Here is a 25,550-nt window from a genome sequence, read left to right on the forward strand (position 1 = left end):
GCAGAAAATGTTACAGTAAGTCCGTTATGGAAGCTTTTCAGCCTCTGTATAAATTAGACTTCGTTTGTTAGCTATCTGCTCACCTTCTATACATTATTTTGTAGGGGCAGACTCCTTTTGATGATTATTGTGATGACAGTGGACCATCTCATATTGAGAAGGTGTTTAATTTTGACTGTCCAACTAGACCTGGTAGGTCATCACTGAGAGTATTGCCTTCAATTGTTAACATGCAACACAATATGAAGTTGTGCAATTTTTTTTCCATTCCTGCGTAAGCTGACATTAGAAATGTAAATGTGCTCATTTATTGTAGACATGCCCTCGAGTCTGCCCATTGACATCCCAGATGCCAAAAAACGGAATAAGAAGAAGAAAAGGTGTCGGGCCACAGACAGTTTCAGTGGCAAATTTGAAGGTAAAGCTCCTTGATGTTGATTTGAATGACGTAACAATCTGTTTCAGGATGAGCTATGTAACTGCAGACTGAATTTCAGTACCTTGTCCTAGAACAAAATTTCTGGTTTTCCTTGGCTTGTTAAAAGTAGGTGCACATTTATGTCCCGCTATTGAAAACGTGGGTAGGAAGTGGTTTAAAATGATGTTAGTCGGTCAGGTTTATAACTGTTACAAACAGCAATCTGTAAGCAGAAGCCCGAGGTTGGTAGGATCAGGATTTGTTAGATACAGCTGAAATGGAGATTCAAGGTGTGGGATCTTATTGTGCAAGAAATTATGATATGGTCCCTGAAGTAGTAACTTTAAATAGGAGAAAGTCAAAATTGTACTTAATACAAAATGCTGGTTGACACCCAGCAAATTAAGTAATTCCAAGTGATAGAATGGGGCAACTGTCCTCAAGACTATACAATTGCTTTACATATACTTGCTGAAGTTGCCAATTTGAATTTCAGTAGGGTTGGTTTTACATGTTTGAACTCTGTGTAAACTATAATCATTTCTACATTCTGCTCTTTAATTTGAGTGGCTTTGCTTTCACAGGACTGTATTAAATGGAGGATTGTGCCAACTGTGTTTGGACCAGTGTTACAAACTGCCTCTTTTTGCAGATGTTTACAAACTAAATGGTGAGATGTTGGGAGAGGGATCTTTTGCCAGAGTACAGACCTGTGGAAATCTAATCACCAACAAAGAATATGCTGTGAAGGTAAGTGAAACACACTCTCATTTGAAATGTAGCTTGCATCACCCAGGAGATGATTGAGCATTTTGGAGGAGCTTACATTGGACAGTGCTGCTTTGGAATTTTCCCATCCTGTCCTGTCCTGCTAGAAAATTTCAGTTGCTTGCCTCAGTTCCAAATAATTAGACTCTGAGAGTGGCTAACTATTGTCCATGATTAGACAGGAGGCATCAGGAAAATAGCTTCAAATGTGGATCTTAAGATTTAAAATCGTGATCTTCTGCAGATATTTCAGTGCAAATGAAGTTGAATAAGGCTGATCTTTGCAGGTGACCACGTTAGTCAATCTTTGATTCTTTGGAGAATGGGATTGGTAGTTAAAATCGTATATCAAAGGCACAAATCTCAGGAATTGAATTTGTACCAGCTGGAGTTATTGTATTATGAGATCTCCCAGGCATTAGAGTGGATGCCTTGAAGAGCAATTAAATTGATGCTTGTAAATGGTTACACTAGAGAAGGTTCAGGTGATCTTCAAAAGGTATTAATGATCTTAAGCAATTATCTATACCCTTTAACATTGCCATGGATTCTACATCTCAGCCTCAATACTAGAAGAGCTAGGAAATAAATGGTATGAATGTGCGTAATATACTGCCAAGTGAGGCAGCTGGCTGGGCTGATTGTATCAATGTATTCAAGTTGGTGAATAATTGGATGGAGGGGTATGAGAAATATCTTGGGAAGTGGGATTGGCCAGATCACACTCTGTGTGGCCTTTTATGGTCTAGTTGCTATATTCTTGAACTCGTATGTATTGGTGGTTGGAATAATAATTAGACAATGTGGTGACTGGAGTCTGAATTCCAGCCCTGTTTGCTATTTTCTCTACAGTTTTTACTTTTGTTCCTTTCTGTACTTGACAGTTGCCAGTTTGGAGGAGATTAAACCTTGAGAAGAAACTTGTTAGTCTGATCACATATCTCCCAGTCTTCTGGGTCCAATGTAAATCACGCAATGATTTTCAGAATTTGCCGATTCATTGTGGAGTTAACCCGTGAAATGACGTTTCTGTGTTTTTGTTGAAGCTCATTGTAAATGCTGTTACTGGGATGGAAGGAAGCAATGACTTTTGCTGCTGCTCATTTAGAAGCACAAATCTTTAATTCACAAACTGAGACAACGCAGGCAGAGTTAAATGTGCGTATTAGGTGAAGGTGAAATTCCTGATGTGAATGGAGCACTCTCAAAGGTGGGGTTAATGGAGTTTGTGCAGCAGGTGTGCTTCATCCCTCCCCTTTCCCTTTGCTCCTTAACTCAGGCTAATGGGAAAAGAAGCAAAAGTGATATGAGGAGAAACTTTTTTTGCACATCAAGTGCTTAGGAATGCACTGCCTGAGTGTGTGGTGGAGGCAGGTTCAAATGAAGCATACAAAAGGGAATGAGATTGTTAACTGGAAAGGAAGAATGTGCAGGGTTATTGGGAGAAGACTAGGGGAATGGTACTAGGTGAGTTGCTCATTCAGTGAGCCAGTGCAGATACGATGGGACAAATGGCCTCCTTCCGCACCTTAACAATTATGTTCCTGTGATTTTGAGGTTGCTGTTAGAAATAGCTAAAATAGCTTTGGAGGAACAACATGTCGCCTATGGATATAGGCAGTTCCTTCTGCTGTGGTTTGGCTTTAAATTGGGCAATGTGGAAAGAAGGGGATATAGAAACTGTAGGTTTCTTGATTTGGAATTTGACCGACACTATAGTGTGTTTCCATAAAATTGCATGTTAAAGCATGTACTGGAGCTGCAGAGTTTGGAAATGTGAGCTGCCTTTTCTGTTGTACCTTGTGGAGTGATGAGGCCTCTGGCTCCTGACACTTGGGGCATTTGCCCGCAGTTCCAGTATAAAATCTAACTGCAAAGCTGCCAACCAGAGAGAGCTTTTCTTTGGAACTGTATGTTACAAGCCAGCCGGACTTGGTGAGCTTACTGTGTGATGCTCATGTCCTGGAAGTTGGAAGCCTTAGCACCCCCAATAAACAGTATGGAATCAGTCAGAGAGAGTGCTGAAGCATCCAGACCTTGATTTGGGGGTGGATAGTGTGGTTCCTTTCTATTTTGTTAGTAATCTGAACTTTCTTTATTGGAGAGGGTGGGGACAGTCTAGAGATTTTGGTTGATGTGCAGCTGGCAGTGGGGACATTATGTTCAGAGCTAAACAAAGCCTTTGACAGTAGAGGGGAAGGAATGGGGGATGGGACACTGCAGCATTGCTGTGGGTGTTTGCAAACTTTTCTCTAAGCAGCTGTTTTTAATTTGAGCTTGCAATGATCTGTAAAGAGCTTTTGTCTGAATTGCATTCCTAGTGTGAAGAATTTACCAAATGGCTTGCATTGAGGAGGGATTTAAAAAATAAAACAGAATTTTTCTTTGTGTTCAAGAAAACTGGCTGCATTTAATTTTGAGGTGTGATTTGAAGTTTCTTTTTTTTTTTCTTCCTCTTCTCAATTCCACAATTTCCAGATGTGCTTTTTCTCTTTATTTTGGTCTGAACATTGCTTTAGCTCTTTGAGCTTTGAGATAAAGGTGAAACTGGATTAGTTGCTCCTTACGATATGCTCTCTTGGTACATACTGTACAAAAACATTGACCCTGGGTGGGACTTAGTATTGGCAACAGTGTTTTTCCTGAGGAGGTTAACCCTTGCTCAGCCAGAAGTCAAACTACTTACTGAAAATGTGTTGTGATCTCTTTAAAGGGAAGACTCTTGCTGTAAGGAAGGGGCGTAGGAGAACTTAGTGCAGTGTTTACAATCTCTTCTGGTGTAGTGTGCTTTCCAGTTGTATTTGTAAATATCCACACACAATTACACAAAGTAAAAAATAGTACATTGATGGGGGGTGGGGAAGACACTTATGCTGCTGTAATAAGCAATTACATTCATGCAAGTTTCATGGATTTTGCTGAGTACCTTTGACCAGCCTGTTAGACACTGGTTGGAAAAGATGTGTGAAGCAGAAATGTTAAAATAGTATTTTGAACTAATAGGCAAACGCCCAAAACATTAACTTGAATGCTAAAAGTTTATAATGAGGCAGTGTGGCCATCCAGCCACAACATCACCAAGCTGCAAAAGGACTCTGTCCCTGTGGATACTGAAGAACTGGCTTATTTGCTCCGTTGCAGATTATTGAGAAGAGACCAGGCCACAGTCGCAGTCGTGTGTTCCGCGAGGTGGAGATGCTCTATCAATGTCAGGGACACAGGTACAACATGGTTGTCTGTTAATCCGAAGAGAAGCGTGAGATATTTAATGTGCAAGCACTCTGTACCTGCTGACAGGATAGTTTTTAGTCCATCAGGTGATTGCTGTAAATAGATAATCCTGATGTAAGACTAGGAAATGGCTTTGTTTCAACAAAGCTTAAACACTGCATCAGCAGTACAATTATTTCTGTTACACTGCACTTTGATCTTGCTGTTGAAACGCATTCCCTGCATTTTTATTTAAAAGAGCCAGCAACTTTGCATTGTATCAAAATTCATTACAAAGTGATGTGGGGGTGTCTGAATTGTATCTGGAACATTAGATACTGTCGATGGTCTTGGCACCAGATTGGTTATGCCATTGTCTCAATTTGTAGAATAACCATTTATATCATCTATCTTAGGAACATTCTTGAGCTGATTGAATTCTTTGAAGATGAGGACAAGTTCTACTTGGTTTTTGAAAAAATGAAAGGAGGTATGAACCTTAACTAATTGGATACTGGACATTTGTAGACAGTAAGCACAAATGACTGAATATAAACACACCCCTAGAACTAGTTATTAGAAAGACTTGCTATGTTGCATGACTCTTGCAATGTTCTAAAAGATCAACTATTTTCCATTTTATCCGTGATTTACCTTGAGCTTTTCAAAGTTTTTGGGTGTTTTAGTATTTGCAGGAATGCAAAATCACTCTGAGGAATCCTTGCCCCAACTTTTTGAATGCCAACTTCAACTGTACAAGGGAAAACACTGTCACCATTATCAAAAATATCTGTTTATACAGCAACAGGGGAAGAAATGTGCTAGAAAGTCAAATACAGAGAGAAAATGTAGCGATAAGGTTCAAAGAAATCTAATGACCTTGAGTTTAAAGCCCTGCATTTCACTTGAGCTGGTTTTGGTTTGATCCAAATCAGCAAAAAATTTCGATGAAACACATGAGTTTAGCTGCAGAAAATGTCCATTTGTAGGAAATCCAATTGCACCCATTTTTATAGGAGGCAGTGGATTCATTGAGGTATATGAAGAAGTTGTTAGTATTTGACAATTTTTTTTTGTCTTAAGTTATGAACTACAATTGGAATCTATCCTTACATGAACAGCACATAATGGGTACTGAATTGTGGGTTAACTGCCCATTTATCAACAGCTCATTTTGATAGGTGCATTTATTAATGCCTGCATTCTGGATATTGCATTTCCCTTTACGATTTTACACAAGTGTCTTTGTCTGATAAGTGGGGCATCCTAACTGGAATTTTCTTTATCTTTCCAGGCTCTGTATTAACGCACATCCACCGACGAAAGCACTTCAATGAACGGGAAGCCAGTGTTGTTGTCCATGAGATAGCGAGTGCCCTGGATTTTCTTCATAACAAAGGTAATGAACTGACCGGTCGTGAGAAGTTTGTTTTTTTGTCTATAGTAACACTACAATTAATACAGAACAAGGTGCATTGGACACTGAAAGCCTCTTAGCCTTTTAATGCTCAAAAATGCTATTTACTATTTGGGTTCTTTTATCTATACCTATTTTATTAAAGTCTAATGAAGATCTTTCCCACCCCCCCCCCAACTTTCACCACACTTAAAAGTAGGGCTCTTATTGGTATACATTTCCATGGCTGCTGTTCACATTATGCAAGTAGCCACCCTTCACATGTAAAACAAACAATGAGTGTTGGCTGACAGTGGGAGGATTACAGCCAAACTCCATCCATCGTCATCCAATGTCCACATGAGTTTCCAATGGGAGTTGCTGAATAGTGGCCAGGCGCAGGTACCTCCTCTCTACCTTCCACCCCTTTGGCAAGTGCGCAAGTGCTGAGGCCAATTATCATGGCCTCATCCAACCCCATCTGAGATTTGCCAACTAAGGACAGACTGGACTTTTGTCATATATTAATAGTTTTAAAGTGGTGTTAAAAGGGTAGGTGGGAGTAAACTAGAAATTTGCCCAGATTAAACCATTTATTGGTTCAGAAATACATGTTTCATACTCAAAACGATTTCTGAACAGTGGTAGAATTTTTAGTTTTGAACTAAAAATGTATCTGATTTAATTTCACAAGAGGAATTTCTGTGTTTCAGGCATGGCCCACCGAGATCTGAAACCAGAGAACATCTTGTGTGAGAATCCAGAACAGGTAGGCACTGCTTCAGTGTTTGTGAACTGGAAATAATACTGGTTTTAAAAACTGTACTAGCAGATGAAGCCATATCATCAGCTTTTTTCAAGACATGTATTGGCCAGTCTGGCATTGTCCCTTTTGGGAGCATGACTACACAGGAAGCATGAACTTGAAAGAAACTTCCCAACCAGGATGGAACTTTGATGGATGGTGTGCTTCCAAAATGGTTTCCAAACGCTTCCCAGTGACAGTCTTGCTTGCTTCTCCTGAGACATTGCATCTTTGCAATTATCTACGTTGAAGTTTCCATGACGCTGTCCCCTTTCCTGAACTGACATCATTGCTATAGCTGATGAAGACAGATCCAAGCTTATCTAAAATAAACAGAAAACTGCATTGCTGGAAACACTCAATAGTGCAGTCAGCATCTATAAAGAAGCTGTTTATCTTATTAGGGCATTATAAAGCAAAATTTAAAAGTGGAGGTTATGGGTTAGCATACTGAAACATCAGTTGTGACTAGAATTGAATAAAATAGAACTGATTCCATTAGTAGACTGACCTGTAATTTCCCTCGTTTACCGTAAATGCTCTGCCCTGATTTTTAAGATAAGTTTTTATGGAAGCTGGCCATCTTTTGACATCTTGCCCAACTGACCACTGAGTGTGAACTAGTGTTTACTGACCAGACAAGGGAGTGCTTTCTCAATGCCCCCACGCGCAGTTTCCAGACGTAGTCCCTAGAGAGCAACCAGGGATGGGAACCCTGGCTTTCCGCCATCTTCCCTGCCCCCTCCATACCACGGGTGTTGGAGCCAACGGTAAAGCTATTAATCAATCAACACAACACACATTGAGGAGCAATCCTGACCCCTCTGGTTCACTGATACATCAGTACCTTTACCCACTAGCCGATTGGCAGAGCTTGGCCTATAATATTTTTAAACAATTAACTGTGGCCACATTAGCAAGTTAATCATATGGACACCATCAAGCTGCACAAAAAAGGCATTCAAAGAAGAATAAGGAGCACTTGTTTAATCTGAATTCTGAGCTGAACTGTGTTTGTGTTTAGTGAATCATTTAACGGTCGGTGCATCTGTTTTTATTATTCTAGCTCTCCCCAGTCAAGATCTGTGACTTTGACTTGGGAAGTGGAATAAAATTGAATGGTGACTGCTCCCCCATCTCGACCCCTGAACTTCTGACACCGGTAAGAAGCTGGTTTAATTAGAACTGTTGGATGGATTACATTCGGAGCCTGCACTTGCCTCATTGCTGTGAAACCTATAGCTATTAAAAACCTGAAATTCTGCCACAGACTGCAGGTAACTTGACTGTGTGTTAGGCATCCATTTACTCTGAGATCATTTCAATCTTATGGCCCTTAATTGCTAATTTATCCTGTTGCCTTTTGCATTGGTGAGCCTTCACATTCCCCTAGAGCCCATTTGTGCAATTCTGCTTAGGAACTCACTTGTTCATGTTCGTTCTCTTTCCATATGCCCCTGGGCTTTCATATTTTACCATCCCTGTGCAATGTTCCACTTGAGAACTAACAATTTATCCAACAAAGGGAAAAGGAAGTGATGGGATGCAAAAGCAGTGAACTCAGAGTCGGACCCTCAAAATACCTCAGATACTGCCCAGGGCTTTTAGATCCTCAGTTACTGCAGATATCATTCAGGACTTTGCAACTGGCTTGTTAAAATAGTCCCCCACCAGCCTAGTTTTGGACTTTTATTTTTTTTTGGGAGGGGGGGATTTGGAGAAAACAATTTCATGCAGTTTAATCAAGAGAATGGTGATTTACCTTTTTATGTACGGGTTTCATGATTTAAAACATAATTTTAGTTTTCTTAAGCCAGGTGGATTAATAAAGCTAAGGGTGTACCCATTATAACTCTTAAGACTTGTTGCTAAGTGCTTTTCTTTCACACTATTACTGCAATTGTATAATGCTACCTGTAACCTGAGTGGGGGCCTGTTCTGCTGACCTAGGTGAAACAGACTGAGACTGGTAGCCTTTAATTTGGAATCATTTTGAAACTTAAATTCAGATTTACTTTTGGTCTTGGTGTGAACCTGAAACCACTTCTCACTATTAAACTTGTTGTGTGAATGTACCATTTGGTTGCATTTTTTAAATAATGAATTGGAATATTGGGGGTTTTGGGATCATGTGCTTGCAGCTTTTTTTTGTTGTTGAGCTATTAATCTTTGTCAGCTACACCCTGGTCCTTCAATGTCACTGAACTTGTGAACTTTCCATGGTTTGCATGTTGCTATAAGGTTCTGTTTTGGCACAGTTAAAGCTCAAGGTCGGCATGTTCTAGCCAACAAATACCTTCCTAGAAAGATTTCCAGTACTTCTCTTGGGATCACGAGCTGAATGTTGTTTTGAGTATATCAATTGGGGGGTGGGGGGAGGAAGGGGGATATACCTCAGATCAGTGTATGAAATATAATCGTGTGCAGAACCATTGGTATGTAAGAGCTTGCATATTTGCAATAAATTTTAGAGCTTATTTACTTGAGATTAGTTTCAGGCAAACCATTTGCACCTTTGTAAAAGAAATGAGGGTCTGAAATAAAGTGTGTAATTGCTCACATTAGGCAAACTACATAGGTGCAAATTGTAATTATCATGACTAGATATCTGTAAAAATGTTGGAAATTATATGCACATCTCCAACATTCTTTACTTGTAAATCCCATTGCCAAATTTCTTAAACTGAAATTTAACTTTTTGGTGAATTTAATGTAACCTACCTGAGGGCTATAGTTGTGCCTTTTTTACCACTGGGTTTCATTGAAAATAGGAAATTACTTCTGTCATATTACTGATCTTGAAAATAGGAAAATTGCTTGTTATGAGAGAAATATTTGCAATCTGGAATATGTACTTTTACTGTTTTGTGAACTTGCACAACAGTGTTTCAAGATTCTTACTCTCACGGTTAGGGACTCAAAGGAATGTTTTATGTGAGTGCACATCTTTGCACTCATGAAGTTCTCTCTTGTGCTGTGACCTGGCAGTGCAGGTTGTCTGAACTGTGGATGTATTCAGTATTTGCAAGGCTTTTATTTCAGAAAGCCCTTTTTTTTGATGTTTGTTGCAATATTGGTTTCTCGAAGGATAACCCCTGAACAGATGAGCTTTACCGGTCCCTCTCCTGCAGTGACTGCAAACATTTTGAGATATTGGTCAAACTGTTTTTGGTCTGATATTGGTCTCTATTGAAGTAATTACTGTGAACAAAAGCTGTTGTCATTTTGAAACCACAAGCATAGAATTACAATATGAAAACCTGCTGTTTGACCTCTCCCTATGGTGTTTATCTTCTGCACAAGCAGGACATGATTAGGTGTCTGCCCAGTTCCCTATTCCCCTTTCTTCATCAATCTGCATATGTATAAAAGCAGACATGCAATTACAAACTTAAATTTGCTTTCTTTAGTTCAGTTAGAATTTCAATGCAGAAGTAGAGAGTTTTTTTTAACCTTGCATATCAAAGGGGCCTGAATTCTATTCTGTAGTCACGTGCCACCTGTCATTTTACACCTATAAAACCATAGCGCTGTCAGCCAATTTTTAAACAGTTGGCTTTGAGATTTGTTTAAAGGGTTTCTTCTAATTTAGCTTGTCGTGTACTCTTGTGCATGTCACACGAGACTGCTGCGCATCCCAGAAATTAAATCCATACCTCCACAAGAAATGGCTGTAAAAAAAAAAAAAAAAAATTTTTTTACATCATTTCATGCTGCCAGGCATATTTTGGTCTTGTGTAGATCACAAACCATAAGTGTTTGTGTTAAATAATTGCTGGACTTTGTTTTTCCAAATATTTACAAAGGCTTGAGCAGGAAGAAAAATGAGTATGAATGATGTGAGAATCTTGTTTGACCAGATATAGTTTTAACGTAATGGCCAATGGATCACTCAAAAATCAATGTAAACTCTAGGGTTTTTGGTTCAGTCTGTGTTGTGCTTACATTTCATCATGTGTTACTTTGCTGTGAGTAAAGTTCCACCCAGCTCAGCAGATCTGATGCAATTGGTGGAAATGAGGGCGTTTCACAGAGAAAGGGCAAAGGGCACTTCAGCTCCCTGTACAAAATGGAGCTGGCAAGCTAGATTGTGGTGGAGGAGGGTCTAAGTGCCTGCGCCTAGGACTTGTTTCTTTTAGCTGAGAGGCCAGAATAGGATGTGTAATTATTTTTCAGTTAACCCTTTGTTGATTTCTTTTTGCACTTTGAACCAGCGAAGTACAAAGCATTAGTCCTGTGTAGTTTTTGGAGTTATGTTTAGTGACATGGATCTGTCTGAGCAAAGGGCTTCAGTATCTATCAGGCTTTGTTTACAGAATATGATTTTCACTTGTTTGTATGTGATACTGACCTAATGTAACCCCGTCTTTACTCAGAAAATACTGAGATTGGGAAAGGTGTCTGGAGCAACTCTCTCATGATAGCTTACAGTTAAAGTGATTTCTGCTTTCCAATTTATTCCCACTCAAAGTGGCTCAAATTTTAAATTGTTAACCTTGCCTTTAAAGCTTTACATGTTCATTTCTCTCCCTATCCCTGTATCCTTTCTCAGCCTTGCAAACCCCATCTGTCTTAAACTGCCTGTTCCTGTGACCTGATCTTTATGCATTCTCCTCACCATCGCCAGCTGTGCCTTGTGCCAACTAGGTCCTGTTTTCTGCCAAACCCTCCCTAAATCCAGGGTTTGTACCTCCCTCTCCTGGACCCTCAGAGAATCCCCCCCATCCCTCTAATGTTTCCACCTTTTGGCTTGAGGTTCTGCTGTCCTTGCACCACTCAAATGCTTCATGATGTTTTACTATATTAAGAACACTAAATAAATGCAAGTTATTGTTGAACAATGCATTTAAGTCTGAAATTCAGCTTTTCAGGATTCCTGGGGGTAAGAGCAGACAGCCCTTTCATTTCCTCTCTAGTGGGAGATTGGAAACAAGCAAAGGCAGTACTTAGAAATTGAATGTTTGCCACTTGCTTTCATGGGTCCATCCATAGCTACACAAGAAATTCAACACTAGAACAGAGCTGTCCACTTTATTAGTGCTCCTGTCACTGGATTCAATGTTTGGCCTGGTGGCTGCTGTATATACCTACAGGATACTCCATAAGCTCACCAAACTTGCTTTGTCAGTCTCTCTCAAAGACCTGTCTACCTGAGGACTGTCATGAGAACGCAATCACCTCCAAGTCACACACCTGACTTGCATATATGCTGGCTAATATCATGAGATTTCCAACTTGCGACCAGTTTGGGAGCAGCATCACCTCATCAAATGCAGAACAAAAAGGATTGTAGACCTTAGAGTCTGATTGCCCTTGAGTCAGAACCCAGTGTAAAATTCCCACAGATGCTTCATCAGTTTATTTTAAGGGTAAATTAGTTCCAAGTAAATTGAAAGGTAGGTGTGGCCTGTATCAGGTGTCATGGTGTGACTGATTACAGGCTTTGGAAAGTCCCATTACAGCTAGTGAGTGACTTGCAGATGGCAAGCCCGAGTTGCATCATCTTTGTGATTGATCTGTAAAGCCTTTGGGTTTATTGCTGTATACATCTATCACTCAGTATCTTAAATATAATTGCTTGCTGAACATTAACTATAGAGCCCCCAGTATAAAACTCTCACTTGTTCCATTGAATTTGTTTACAGCTCGTAGATTTTTAAATCTAATCTAGAATACTGAGGTCATAGATAAGAGTGGTTTGTGTTTTTGTGACCATGTTAGACAGACACTTTGCACATGGTCCTGTTGGACAGAATTCTGTGGTGTCTAATTGAGTATGGGTGATTTTCTGTACGTATATGTGGTTTTAGATTAACTTAAACTGTACGGATGAAATATTTAAAGAATCAAGTGTGTATATGGAATGTGAAAGAGTCTAAAAGCTTTGATCGCTTTTTAATTGAGCAAGATGAACCATTTGACTCTGGCCTATTAGATAATGTGGTTTGGTGTTGCAGCTTGTTTCTTTCAGGGGCTATCCAGTTAGCGGAATTGGTAGGCAGCTGGTTAATTGAGTGTGTGATTGGCAGCTCCCTGAAAGGGTAGCAAGCAGTGCTTAGTTGGAAATTGCACTTGACACGGATGAAGTTGTCTTTGAAGCTGGAAATAGAGCTGCCAGTTCCTTTTAAACTGCAAAACATGTCTTCCCTTCTCCACTAACCACCTCATTGTGAGTTTGCTATGCAAAACATATCTCCATTCAAATGTCAGAGCTGCCTTCATTCCGTGGGCTTATCTCCAAATGCAGAAACTTTTAAAGAGGAAAAACCCTTTAGAATGTTATGAAGCGACTGTTTGATCACAGTTCATCCTCCTGACTTGCTCTCATAAAGCATAAGGATGGACGTGGTGAGGGAGAAGGGAATGCTCTCAAGTAGGAAGGTCTGCAGATGCAGCCTTTCCAAAGTTGCTCATATATTCTAATGGTGTAGGCAGAGGTCCAGCTGCTTTTTGCTCCAAGAATTATGCAGCTGGGGAAAATAGGAACGGCAAGTAATAGTGTGAAACAGCTTTTCCGGTGAAGAAGTGGGTCTGTAACTTACAATTTACTTTCTGTCAAGGGCAACCCTGTGAATGCTAAATAATGTTCATGTTGTTCAGGTACTATGGGGCAAACATGGACAGAAGAGTTGGCGATGATGCTCTGTCCTGAAAAAATATTTAGCCTAAACACTGTTTCTCACTAAAAACAAATTCTGCGATCTAAATGTAAAACAATCTTTGAAATTAAAATAAGATGGCATTTCAGCATAAAAAGACAGCACTGAATTATCTCATCTAATTCCTGTGATTTTTTTTTTTACATGTTTAGTGTGGGTCTGCAGAGTACATGGCACCAGAAGTTGTGGAGGCATTTAATGAAGAGGCAACGATATATGATAAGCGTTGTGACCTCTGGAGTTTGGGTGTTATATTGTACATCATGCTCAGTGGATATCCGCCCTTTGTAGGAAACTGTGGTACTGACTGTGGTTGGGACCGAGGGGAGGCCTGTCTTTCCTGTCAGGTGAGTGACCTACATTTTCTTCCAAATTTAAATATTTTTTTTGTTCCAGATTGAAACTTTGCCTCACGCACCTTTTAGTACAGGTGGTGTAATTCACAGAAGAATCAATCCATAATAATGTAATAATGTGCAGTTCTTGCACTGGGAGTAGATGGGCTGCAAATGGGTGACAAGTGCTAGATGCTGAAGTGCCACCTGTAATTAGATGGTCACAGTGCCGATCTGGAGCTCTATCAGATGTCTCCATTAAAGCACAAGGCTATTAGTGAGTATCCTTGTATGTGTCCCGAGGTTAATGGGTACTGGCTTTGTGCTACTTTTTGGAATGAGGGAAGAGCAAGGCATAATATATTTTTATATTATATTCTCCTGAAGGCAATCCTGCTGGGGTATAGCTCCATGGGCACTGGTATCCCTTTGCTGCAACAAAACAGCCTATGTTAATGCCACACTTTGAATTCTGCCCATGGCACTTCAGAGGTAGAGAGTCAGGAGGATGGTGTTTTGGGGCAAAGACCCTGAATATTACAAAGGCATAAATGTACATTTCACTGGTAGATGGACTGAGCTAAGGTTGGAAGTGATAAGATATTATGGAGGGGGAAATTTGTAATGAATAGCTTATGGAAACAGAAACTTGCTTCAGGGTTGAATTGGACATTAAAGCTGCAAATAGTTTGGGTTAAGGCTGAGACAGTGACTGGAGTGATTGAGTCAGTGGCAAGGCACGGAGTCTATGGCGGGGGCTGAAGATGGCAGCTGTAGAAATTTGAGGTTCTTCAGGATTGAATATCTGAGACATCGGATGAAGTGGATATCGCCCAGTTGGCCATTCTCCATGTATGAGCCTTCACTCTGAATATTGGAAGGATATTCAATCTGGAGGCATCACAGCTGGGCACAGTCATATCTTTAGCTGACTTCCACATGCTCTCTTGCTGCAGAATCACCCTCCCTAACTTGGCCTCTGAATAATGACAATTTTTGTCTTTCCTGTGATCAATAACTCAGCACAAGAAAAGTGGCTACTTTCCATTCTGCCTTTTGCAGACCCGCTGTTGGAAGTGGGTATGTGTATAATGGCTGCATAGGCCTCAGCATGTCTGTGTGGGTCATCAGTTTTGTGTTTTAACCTGAATGCCTGTTCCTTATCCATAGTCATGACCTACCCAGGCAGGAACTGTATGTTGTAAAGTTGGCTAGGGTATATTGGAAACCACCTCCTGATACATTCAGGGCAAGTAACTAAGACCAGAGCCAGTGTTACATAATCACTTTCTGAACTGGTTTCACAAAATTCATCTTGCTAAGAATATCTGGCTTTAAAAGTGAAATTCTACACCGTTAGCAATGTAGAGAAGCTGATGTCATTTTCATTTCCACCTTGTGTTCACCAGCTGTGTGTGTATAAATAAGATTTGTTTAGTTTGGTTTTATGTCAGCAGATTTGCTCAGTTTGACAAGAGGTCTCTGTTAATAATGGCAAGTGATCATTACCATATTTAATTGTGTATTGACACCATTGTCAGCCAATAAGTCCGAAGGGGTGGGGTCTTAACGCAGGACTTGAAGCATTTGCCCAAAACAGAAAAATGTTGTCTATCTGAAAAGGGTCTCTAGGAACTGCAATAGACAGAATTCCCCAAATTCTCTCCATTAAAAGCAGGGTGATTGTTGCAGGAAAATGCAGGGAGTGCAGGACACTTACAGCAGTGCACTGTTACGCATTTAAGTGATCGGGATCAATCTCCAGGTCTTGCTGTTCATCTCCATTCTGGTTGAGAAAAGTGCTTTCACTATATGCAGCCATCTTGAACCCACTATCTTCTCAATCAGATGCAAGTGTTGCTAACTGAACTAAGCTGGCTCTGAGGATTGTTCTAGAATTTCCCAGCTAGGGAATGTGATCTTTTGCTGTAGGGCAGGGCTTCGGAAACTGGCGAGATGAAATTCTGGAGTTGCTCTGACTGAATGTTAACAGCTGCAAGGCCCCTTTTTAAATACTTGCATTTTGTGATTAATGGGCTAAATGGCTGATGCTTGAGGCCTGATTCCTGCTCCAGAAAGCCAGTGAAAAGCTGAGTTTAAAAAACAATGTGACCCCCATCCCCCTGCTTTCAGAGGTCTATCTCTACCCCCTGAGACCCCTCCCCCTCTCCTCCTCCTCCTCTTTCCCCCCCCCCCCCCCCCCCCCCCACACACACACACACACACACACACACACACACACACACACACTCTCCGCTCCCACTGAGGAGTGACAGCAATTTCAAAGCCTCGAATTGGCGCCCCAGTTGGAAAAGGTTTGGGAAGCTTGTGGGATTCTTTCTCAGTCACTTCCAGTGGTGCCAATTATGTAACTTCAACTTCTACTTAACTGTCACAACCTTGTCCAACTTCGGGGTATGGCTTTCCTTTGGAAGTTTACCAGCAATAGCTGATTTGGCCCCATCTGAACTTCTAGTGGAAAAGGCATTGCAGGGTTAGTGCCCCAACATTATCACACATGAGGGTTCTACCCCATGGCATTATAGTAGTTTGGGGAGGGAAATGGGTGACTTTTCATTAACAGTACAGGTACAACACTGAATTTAAGTGTGGTTTCCAGTCACTAGCTCCTGGGGACACTCTGTAAGCAGTTACCAGAGGGACAACTGAAAGTTGAAAGATGTTTTAGTGAAACATGTGCCTATCTTTTAAGACTATGTGTCAAAGAAGCTTTGAAATTCAAGACTTAAGTTAGCAGTACATTGTTGTATTAGACTGGAATGAATAGACTGAATAGCTGAACCAATTTTAAAAAAAAAAAAAAATTATTTAACACTTAGTTTGGTCCGTTGTTAAATGCTGAGCCAAGCGGGAAGGTGTACTTACCTGTCGGGAATGGATTTAAGTGGGTTTAAGGTTTGAACTGCAGTAAAGTTAATTTCCTTTCTTTCTGAAAAGCTACATTTGTTAGAACAGAGGAGACTACAGAAGTGATTGAGGCCTTAGTGTGATGGGAGGATTGGGAAATGGAAACAGACTACTTCCAGTCACTCAAGGGCCTAAAACAGAGGGGTTAAATACATGATTAAACATAAGAGATTTGGGACAGGAAGCAGGGGAAAGTTTTTTTGTGTTGGGAAGCTGTGGAATGCACTGCTGTGATAGATAGAGGCCAGCCATGTCAGCACTTCCAAATACGATAGGTGGTTGAAGGTGAGAATAAAAGAACATGGAGTTAGGGCAGGTATATGTAATTATGGGGAGGTCTTGTGGCGCAGTGGATTAGTGTCCTTGTCCCTAAACCAGAAGCTCTGTATTTGAGTCCTACCCCAGGACTTGATGGCCAAGGAAAGCATAGCCATAATGTGGCCAAACAGGTTGAGTATCAACTTGTAAATCCTTCCAACACAAGCCAATGGGAGGCGGTAAGAACAGGAGAGATTCCTGGTCAGCCATGTGATGGAAAGAACATTGGAGCCTCTGCCTTCATTATCCATTGTTTCAGACTGTGCAGGTTGCCACAGCAACTCTGACTCCCTGAATGAACTGTAACACGCTGCCACCATGTTAAATTATGGTTACTGATCATGTGGAAAATAAACACCAATATGGGCTGGTTAGGCTGAACGACTTGTTTTGGTGTTGGAACAATGTAGAAACTGTAACGGTGATCTAATAATTAAGCAACTACTCTTGTGTTGTTAAAGAATTTTGATGACTTCTATTTGCAGAATAACCTATTTCAGAGCATTCAAGAAGGAAAGTACGAGTTCCCTGACAAAGACTGGGCTCACATCTCTTTTGGCGCAAAGGATCTCATCACGAAACTCTTAGTCAGAGATGCCAAGAAGAGGCTGAGTGCGGCACAAGTGCTGGAGCACCCATGGGTGCAAGGGGTATGCTTTGTTACAAGTTGAGATTTGTAAAGACCCAAACTTTTATTTAAGTGCTGCATTTTGCAACTGCTGCTTTTGTTTTTTAAATACTGTATATGCATTGATTGTTCTATCCTTTTGCTTTTAGCATGCACCAGAGAATACCCTTCCAACGCCACGCCTTCTCCAGAGGTACGTCTACAAACCTCGTCCTGAGCTCGAGTGTGCTGTTTAAATGATTAAGTTGTTTCAAATGGGACATTTGAGGGTGCGTTTAATCGCTGGTGACCTCCATAAAGCTGCAAAGGGGCAGGCTCAAACCTACTTCTAGCAACAAAAGGCAAAAACAACATCTACATTGTTGCTTGTGCAGCTCGGGAGTCATTTCAAAAGAAATGAAACCCTACCCTAAATATTCAAGCTTTTCGTTGCTGCAAAACAGCAACAATCTGGGTCAACATTGTTCGAATTTATATTAAAAATTTTAATGAGATAACTTTGCTGAATGATTAAAAATGTAACCCTGAGCTTTTCAATCATAATGTATCTTCATGGACTGTTCCACAATTCATTTGTTTGTGAAGGGGTTGCAGCTTGTGAAACTAAAGCCGCTGAAAACAAAGGATTGTGAATGGATTAGCTAGCAGTGAAAACTGAGGCGTTCAGTCTTTGGAGCCTGTTATTGTGTGTTGCGCTTTGGTTAAAGCTGTGTTGACTCTTTGTTCTGTCCTGTCCCTCAGGAACAGCAGTGCCAAAGATCTCACATTCTTTGCAGCTGAAGCAATCGCAGTAAACAGGCAGCTGACTCAGCATGAAGAAAATCAGGACGAGGAGAATCAGCCAATCCTCATCAAAGCTACCTCATGTTCCATGCGACTGTCCCCACCCTCAGAATCTAAACTGGCCAAACGGAGGCAGAAGACGAGTGCAATCAAAGCAGCCAATCAGCAGTTGTTGCCACCCTTAGTCCTGGTTGACAATTGTGCGTGACATCATTTCTTCCCTCAAGCACATAGCAACTAAACCCAGAACCTTCTATTGGCTGGCTTCCAAGTCTGGCAATGTTACAATACTGCTTCACATAAGAGAGAACTGTTTACAGCATTTGAAACCTGCATGGGATAAGTATGCAAATCTGAGATACTAAGAGTCAGATAACTGAGAAAGGGCAAAAATTTAAACAGCGACTTTTAGTCTCTTTACCAAAGGAATGTTTTTAAGAGCAGGTTTTAAACTTATTTTGTACTGTGATCACCTTCATGACAACTATAGTTTAGTTTTAGCTGCTTTTATACTGGTATCAGTTTGGGCCACTGGTTCTGAAGTGTGGCGTCTCTACACAATAGAAACCTTCCAGATTCTTTTTCCAATAAAGGTCTTCCTGCTCACTGGCCCAAGTGCATTCGGCAGGCTTGCGTGGGGGTTGCCATTGGCTGCAGAGGACCTGCACTTCAGAAGCCAATGGCAAAACATCCCACTATAAAAGGCAGCAATTTCTTTTGCATTTTTCAGATACATGCAGGCTTGCTCCTAGTCTCCAGTATAAAAAAAAATCAGGGCTACTTTTTGCATACCAGATTTTTGAGAAGACCGAGAGAGAGAGAGAGATTTTGTATATTCTGTTGTTTTTTTTAAACTCTAGTTGTACACCTATTTTCCTCTGATATCAATGTGACTTTTTTTTTTAAAAAACCTCACCCTTCTGACCAGCATGTCCTAGAAAAAGTTGTTTCCTTAATTTCTGCCAAGTTCATAAATGTGAGTATATTCTGCATTTATTTTGAGTCTTTGGGAAAATCTGTAGCAGGACTTCATCATTAGTTCAGGAAAGATGACAATATGATGGGTGGGGGAGAAGAACAAGAATTTGACTGAGAAAAAGGCATTCCAGATACAAAAATGCGAGTAGTCTTTCTCTAAGATTGCGTGAAATCTTCTTTTAAAAAAAAAAAAAATTTTCCTTTGAAAAAAGTGTGTTTACGTCTGTTTTTAAAATGTGTATGGATGGAGTCTGAAAGTGCCACATCCTGATTTTGAAGCTTTTGAAAATTGGGTGCTCTCCATGTTTCTGTAATATAGGCAGGTTAGGCCTAGCCTTTTGTGTTAATGTGGTGGTTATGTTCAAAGCCATTGAATGTATATGTTAAGCTTTTCACTGTATTGCAGAAGTAGAGCACACAAGCGATGCAGACATTTGAAACCTGTTTCAAAATGTTCAACGAAATGAGTGTACACTGCATTTCTGTCTGGGGGCATGGCAACACCACCACCTTTTTCTGTAGGCTCTACTGCCCTGTATCAGTCAGGTTGGGCAATCACCAGCTATTACAGGGATATCTGTACCATTCCTTTCGTGGGTTGTTTGAACTGAACTTGCACAAACAGCCCCTGCATCAGGGACAGGGCTACTGGTTCCGCCACAGGGGAATGTGTATCAATCCACTGCCATCTCTCATGGAACATTTTTATATTAATATACAATGTACTTGGAACTTAATTCGTTAAAAGGTACAGGTTGGATCTGGTTGTTTATTTTTTTTAAAAAAAAAGTGGCTCCCACCAGAGGCTGAAGGAAAAGTCTTTGTACTGAACAGGAAACTACCAGCTTGATTCACAGTTTAAGCTAAATTAGTCGCTTTCGACCAACCCAGCGAGATGCAATTGGTTGCTGGCTGCCGCAAGGGTTTCCTGCCCTGATCGGTATGCAGCGAGAAAATGTGCGGGCCCGTGTTGAGGACAGGAAGAGGTTTGGCAGTGAGATCTTGTGGACCGTGTCAGTGAAAGCTATATCACAAGTGAATAAGTACTTCACTGTGGTGCGGAGGGCAACTTGTCGGTGGAAATGTAATCGAGCATAGGTACCAATGTCTGTGGTGGGGCTGGATGGCGAGGGATGAAATCCAAATTATTTCCTTTATGTCAAATGTTTTGAGTATAACTGCTCAAACTTAAACTAAGCACTTACTGATGGATGAGTGTCCTTTTCTGACTGTACTTGCTGTTAAGATCGGATTCTACTCAAAGTGGATCGTGTATTGAAATCCCCTTTTGGCTGTAACTTCACTGTTCTTGTGGTTAGAAGTTTGTCTTCTAAAGGTTAGTTAACATCTGTGCAAAAATATTGCATGGGGGGCAACTTTGTTGATGTGAATGACTCTGGCTTTCAAAATGCCTGCAGGATAGGCTGGGAGTTCACACCTTGCAAATCGTCCAACCAGCAGCAAATCATTTCGGTTGTGGGATCCCTTTGGATATGAAAATGTTCAAGATGAATCTCAAAAACCTTCAAATAACATGATTTTGCTCTGAAGGGGTATTTTGTTGGGTGAATTAGTAGGTGTAACTTATACAGGGATCAAACTGCACCCGTTGCAAATTTTTTTAAAAATTATGTCTCCATTTAATGCAAGTTCATTGTTGGTTCCATTGCCCAATCCAACTACTTTCTGAAACAGTATTATCAGCAACAGTATGGTACTTTATAATGAAAAGCTGGTAGTACAAGAAGCCAATTTAAATTGTCAAGTACATTGCTATTACGTTTGCTGAATAAGACATGTGTTCTTGTTGTCTTATACTAAGACTACTTGAATTTTGTATGCATTGCATCATCTCATTCGAATGCTACCTTGTGCTGGATGGCAGCACAGCTTGGTTTAGTTAAACATAGGCCATAATCGAGCACTGTTGGTATATTAGCTAGCTCCTAAGGGGCATGAAGCGAAAGCACTTTACACACCAGGTGACTGATGAGGCTCACTCTAAATCTTCTTACTGTTGTTGCCAGGATTTTTGTATTGTTTTATAAAAATTTTAATAAATGCTTTGAACTTATTGCTTTAGCGTGGTCTTTAACAAAATGCAAATCAACATTTTGTGAGGGGGTTGGGAGTAAATATTCTTTCTTGTCCAACTCAAATGTATCTTTTGTCCAGTTAGGTTTTGGCACTGTGGTGGCATCCATGGAGTAATCAGTGCCAGAATTTCCCAGTAACCAAGTGAGCTGGTGCAAGGGCGAAATAAAAGAAACATACATTTAGGTAGCAACTTTCACAACCATAGGATGTCACAAGAAAGAACTTCTGCAGTGTAGTTTTTTTCCTGCATTGCAGAAAACGCTCCTGTCAATTTGTGCACAGCATGTCCCCACATCACCAATGAAATGTGTCCAGATAATTTTAGGTGTTGCATTATTATTATGCTATTACACTATTATGCACTATTACATTACCAGATGCATGCATTAACATTATATATATATATATATATATATATATATATATATTAGTGTCTAGGTTTTTTAAATGTCCAATTTTCCTTTAAGCTCCAAACTCATTTTTCGAACTCTTCAAACAATGCATCAACGAACAGATTTTCTCTTCTAGCGGTATGTATAATCTGTAGGTTAAATGGTTGTAATAATTGACTCCACCTGAAAAGCCTTGCACTTTTGTCTCAATTTGCCCAAAAACTTAAGGACTATTGTCTGTATAAACAATTGCTTCTGATGAATTGTTTGCAACATAGCATTGCAGCATATTGAAATTTAACACCAAACCCAAAGTCTCTTTTTTGATCTTTGAATATCTTCTCTGTTGTACATTCAGCTTCTGTGAAAAATGCCCTATCGGTTTTTCAATTCGTGTCATCTTCTTGTAACAGTCCAGCCCCAATGCTTATATCGCTTGCATCAGTGGCCAACTTGAATTGCTTGGCATAATTGGGTACTGCAAAAATTGGTGTAGTTAATACAGTTTTCAAACACTCCAGTATCCATTGAAACTAGTTTTTTTAATAATTCAGTCAGTGCAGCAACCATTTGACTAAATTTTGATACAAATTTCCAGTAAAACCCACCATGCCCAGAAATCTCAAAACTGTTTTGTTGTAGCTAGGTATTTTGCTCCTGTTTCTGAATAAGCTTTCTGATATAACTGTTTAAATTGAAAATCATTTTTCTGTAAACCACTAACATCTGAGTTAAACATTTCAGGTGAATTTTCCTGTATTCCTCCTTCCTGAACAACGTTATCAAATAGTGCCAGATAATTAGATTTCAACACCACCTTCTTGCCTCTGAACTGCCTGTTTGTTTGTCTTGTTCTTCCCTGTGAGCCTTTGATCTCATTACAACCCATTCAGGAAACAATCCAGGATGTTCCTTCTGTAACACCTCTGTTGAAAACACTTCTACAGACTGCTCAGCTACATAGACATCACCCACATTTGCGATCCAGCTATATCATTACGCAGAATAAATTGAACCCCTTTAATGGGTAATTGTTCCACCACTCCAACTATAACTTCATCTGCCCTCCATTTGCTCTCTAAATTTACCTTCCATAATGGAATAGATTTAGCATCTCCATGAGCCCCACTTCTTATTACCTGCTCCTGCAATACTCCCTTTGAACAACAAATATCACTACCCCACAACATTAAGGGATGACTGGCCCTTGTGTCTCTCAAATTTTTCACATCTGTATCTACTCCGCCCTGTACACATGGAAAGACTTTCCCTTCACACACAAAGTCTTTAAACATTTCTGCAACCTGCTCCTCAGGATTCTCTTGAGTAAACTGTGAACACATTCCCACTTCTTCACCTTTCATTGTTTCTCCCTGTTTCACCTCTACACAAACCACTGGTTTCTCCTGTGCCTGAATCTCAGAAGCCACAGCACTTTTACTTCCAGTGCTTTTCTGTATCCAAACAATTCCAACCGATTTTTCCTGCAATCTCCAACACACTGACTTTGTGTGCCCCACTTTATCACAATGAAAATGCCTCAATTTTTGAATGTTCCTTCTACCTTTAGCACCTTTTTATTCTGAGAAAAAACTTCCCGGGAACTTCCGGCTACTCTTTCTCTTCCCTGGCTACCTACCTTCCTTTCACCTTCCCACTTTCTATTCTTTTCCAATTTGAGAGGGTGATTTAAAAAAAAATGTTTAGCTCTATGAATTAAGTCATAATCACCAGCTATCTCTGCTGCTTATCTTACAGAATCAACCCTTTCTTCTTCCACATGAGTTCTCACTACCGAAGGGATTGAATCTTTAAATTCTTTCAAAAGAATTACTTCCCTAAGAGCTGCATACGTTATTTCTATTTTTAATGCCTGTATCAACCAGTCAAAATTACTTTGTTTTACTCGTTCAAACTCAGTATAAGTTTGCCCAGGCTGTTTTCTCATATTCCTAAATTTCTGCCTGTATACTTCAGGAACTAACTCATATGCACTCAAAATAGCCTTTTTCACCACATTATAATTCACCAACATTTCTTCTGACAGTGAAGCATATACCTCATGCGCCCTACCTAACAACTTAAACCGTAATAATAATGTCCAGTTTTCCTATGGCCATTTCATCTGTTTAGCTAGCCTCTCAAATGAAATAAAGAATGCTTCAATATCTTTTTCCTCAAACTTTGGAAGAGCTTGTACAAATTTAAACATCTCCCCACTGGGTTCAACTCCAGGGATAATTCCTCCTTCACCCACTGGCGTCTCTTTTTTAACTGCCAACATTTTCAATTGGAATTCTCTATTTTTTCTCTTTCCTCTAGATTCACAATTTCTAATTCCCTTCTAAAAGCCATTTCTCTGCCCTTTGCTTCAAATTCAAGCTTTTTCAGTTTCTTTGCTTGTTCAAATTCAAGTGTCTTCATTTGTAGCTGAAGTCTCACTGCCTCCAGCTGTGACTCACTAGTGTCAGGTTTCACTTCCAACTGTAGATGCTGTGATATACTTTTAATTATATCTGATTTCCTAGGCCATGCAGGTAACCCCAATTATAACTTATGTCAACTCTGTTAACTTAGTTTTGGTTATTTTTTCCAACCCAAACTCTTCTACCCCAAGACAAGTCTTAGCAATTACCAAAGCCATATTGCAGTCTTACCATTTCTAAAATATCTTACCAACTCCTGGAGGAAGAATTTGTGTCACATGAGCTGGGACAAGTTTATGTATTGTAATAAAAGTTTTTATTTAATTTATAAACCCTTCATGAAACCTCATCCTGCCCGTTGATGAGGTTTCATGAGAAACGCCTGGGCTCTTCGCCTGCCCACCAACCTTGAGGTTGGATGGGCAGCCCAGACAACCAGTTTCATTAGGTGATAAACGGCCTTGATAGGCCTTTGACGGTTTGGCGGGTGCGCAGCCAACTCCGGTGTGCGCCTGCCGAACTGAAGATCGGAATGACGCGCGGTGATGTCGGGACACGTCCGACGTCACCGCGCGTCGTTTTACACGTTGGCATGCAGGACCCACCCTCACACGCCAACTGGAAGATTCTGGCCCTGAATTCAAAGTGCTTCTCGTACTCATAACATTAAGATTCACCAATTCCAAACCAATCAAGGAATTAGAAATATTTTTATCCCATAGAGCCCCCAATTGTTATGACCCAGCAGCTGGTAAAGCTGAATTATTAAAAAACCCCCAGAGGGAAAATTTAAACTACTGTCATAACCTACATTTTTAAGTGGTATGTTTGAGATGCGACTCTAAATTCAGGAATCAGAACATCAGTTCTTGAGAGGTTTTATATTAAAATAAATTAAACATTTTAATAAGTTGCAACACATTAAGCACATACACATGGCTACAAATTACCACTGTCATAACTTTTAATAAATTCCATTAAAGCAACAGCAACCCATAGACTGTCAGCAGATACCAGGAAACGCATTTTCACCTTACAAATTCAATATTAGGCTCCTTTCACTTTGATTCCTGTGGAGACAGTTGAAGGCTTAGAGCTGCTCTGATCTTACATTGCCACTGCTCTGCACACACAAAACTGCTATCGGGAATGTAAATTCTCATTGTATCACCAGCCTCTTTGAACTCCACCCATTCTAACAATAAAACCCCCTTCATAGTACCAATTTTATTAGTAATAACATATTGCTTGGTATCTACCAGCGAGGTGCCAGATTTCACTGGAAAAATTCAGCAGGTCTGGCAGCATCGGCGGAGAAGAGCACAGTTGACGTTTCGAGTCCTCTGTACTCTTCTCCGCCGATGCTGCCAGACCTGCTGAGTTTTTCCAGGTATTTCTGTTTCTGTTTT

At 40.3% G+C, this 25,550-nt stretch overlaps 1 protein-coding gene across 1 annotated transcript; it reads left to right on the forward strand.

Annotated features, from left to right (window-relative positions):
* mknk2b (MAPK interacting serine/threonine kinase 2b) lies at nt 1-21,300 on the forward strand. The gene is made up of 12 exons (XM_078555871.1): nt 1-192; nt 317-418; nt 1,071-1,168; nt 4,328-4,407; nt 4,813-4,886; nt 5,691-5,795; nt 6,506-6,561; nt 7,664-7,759; nt 13,409-13,603; nt 17,323-17,487; nt 17,615-17,658; nt 18,207-21,300. The coding sequence occupies exons 2-12, from the start codon at nt 319-321 to the stop codon at nt 18,454-18,456; spliced, it is 1,263 nt and encodes a 420-aa protein (XP_078411997.1). The 5' UTR covers nt 1-192; nt 317-318; the 3' UTR covers nt 18,457-21,300.
* The last annotated feature ends 4,250 nt before the right edge of the window (nt 21,301-25,550 follow it).

Source organism: Cetorhinus maximus, chromosome 13 (assembly GCF_964194155.1).
Source record: "Cetorhinus maximus chromosome 13, sCetMax3.hap1.1, whole genome shotgun sequence".
Lineage (NCBI taxonomy): Eukaryota > Metazoa > Chordata > Chondrichthyes > Lamniformes > Cetorhinidae > Cetorhinus > Cetorhinus maximus.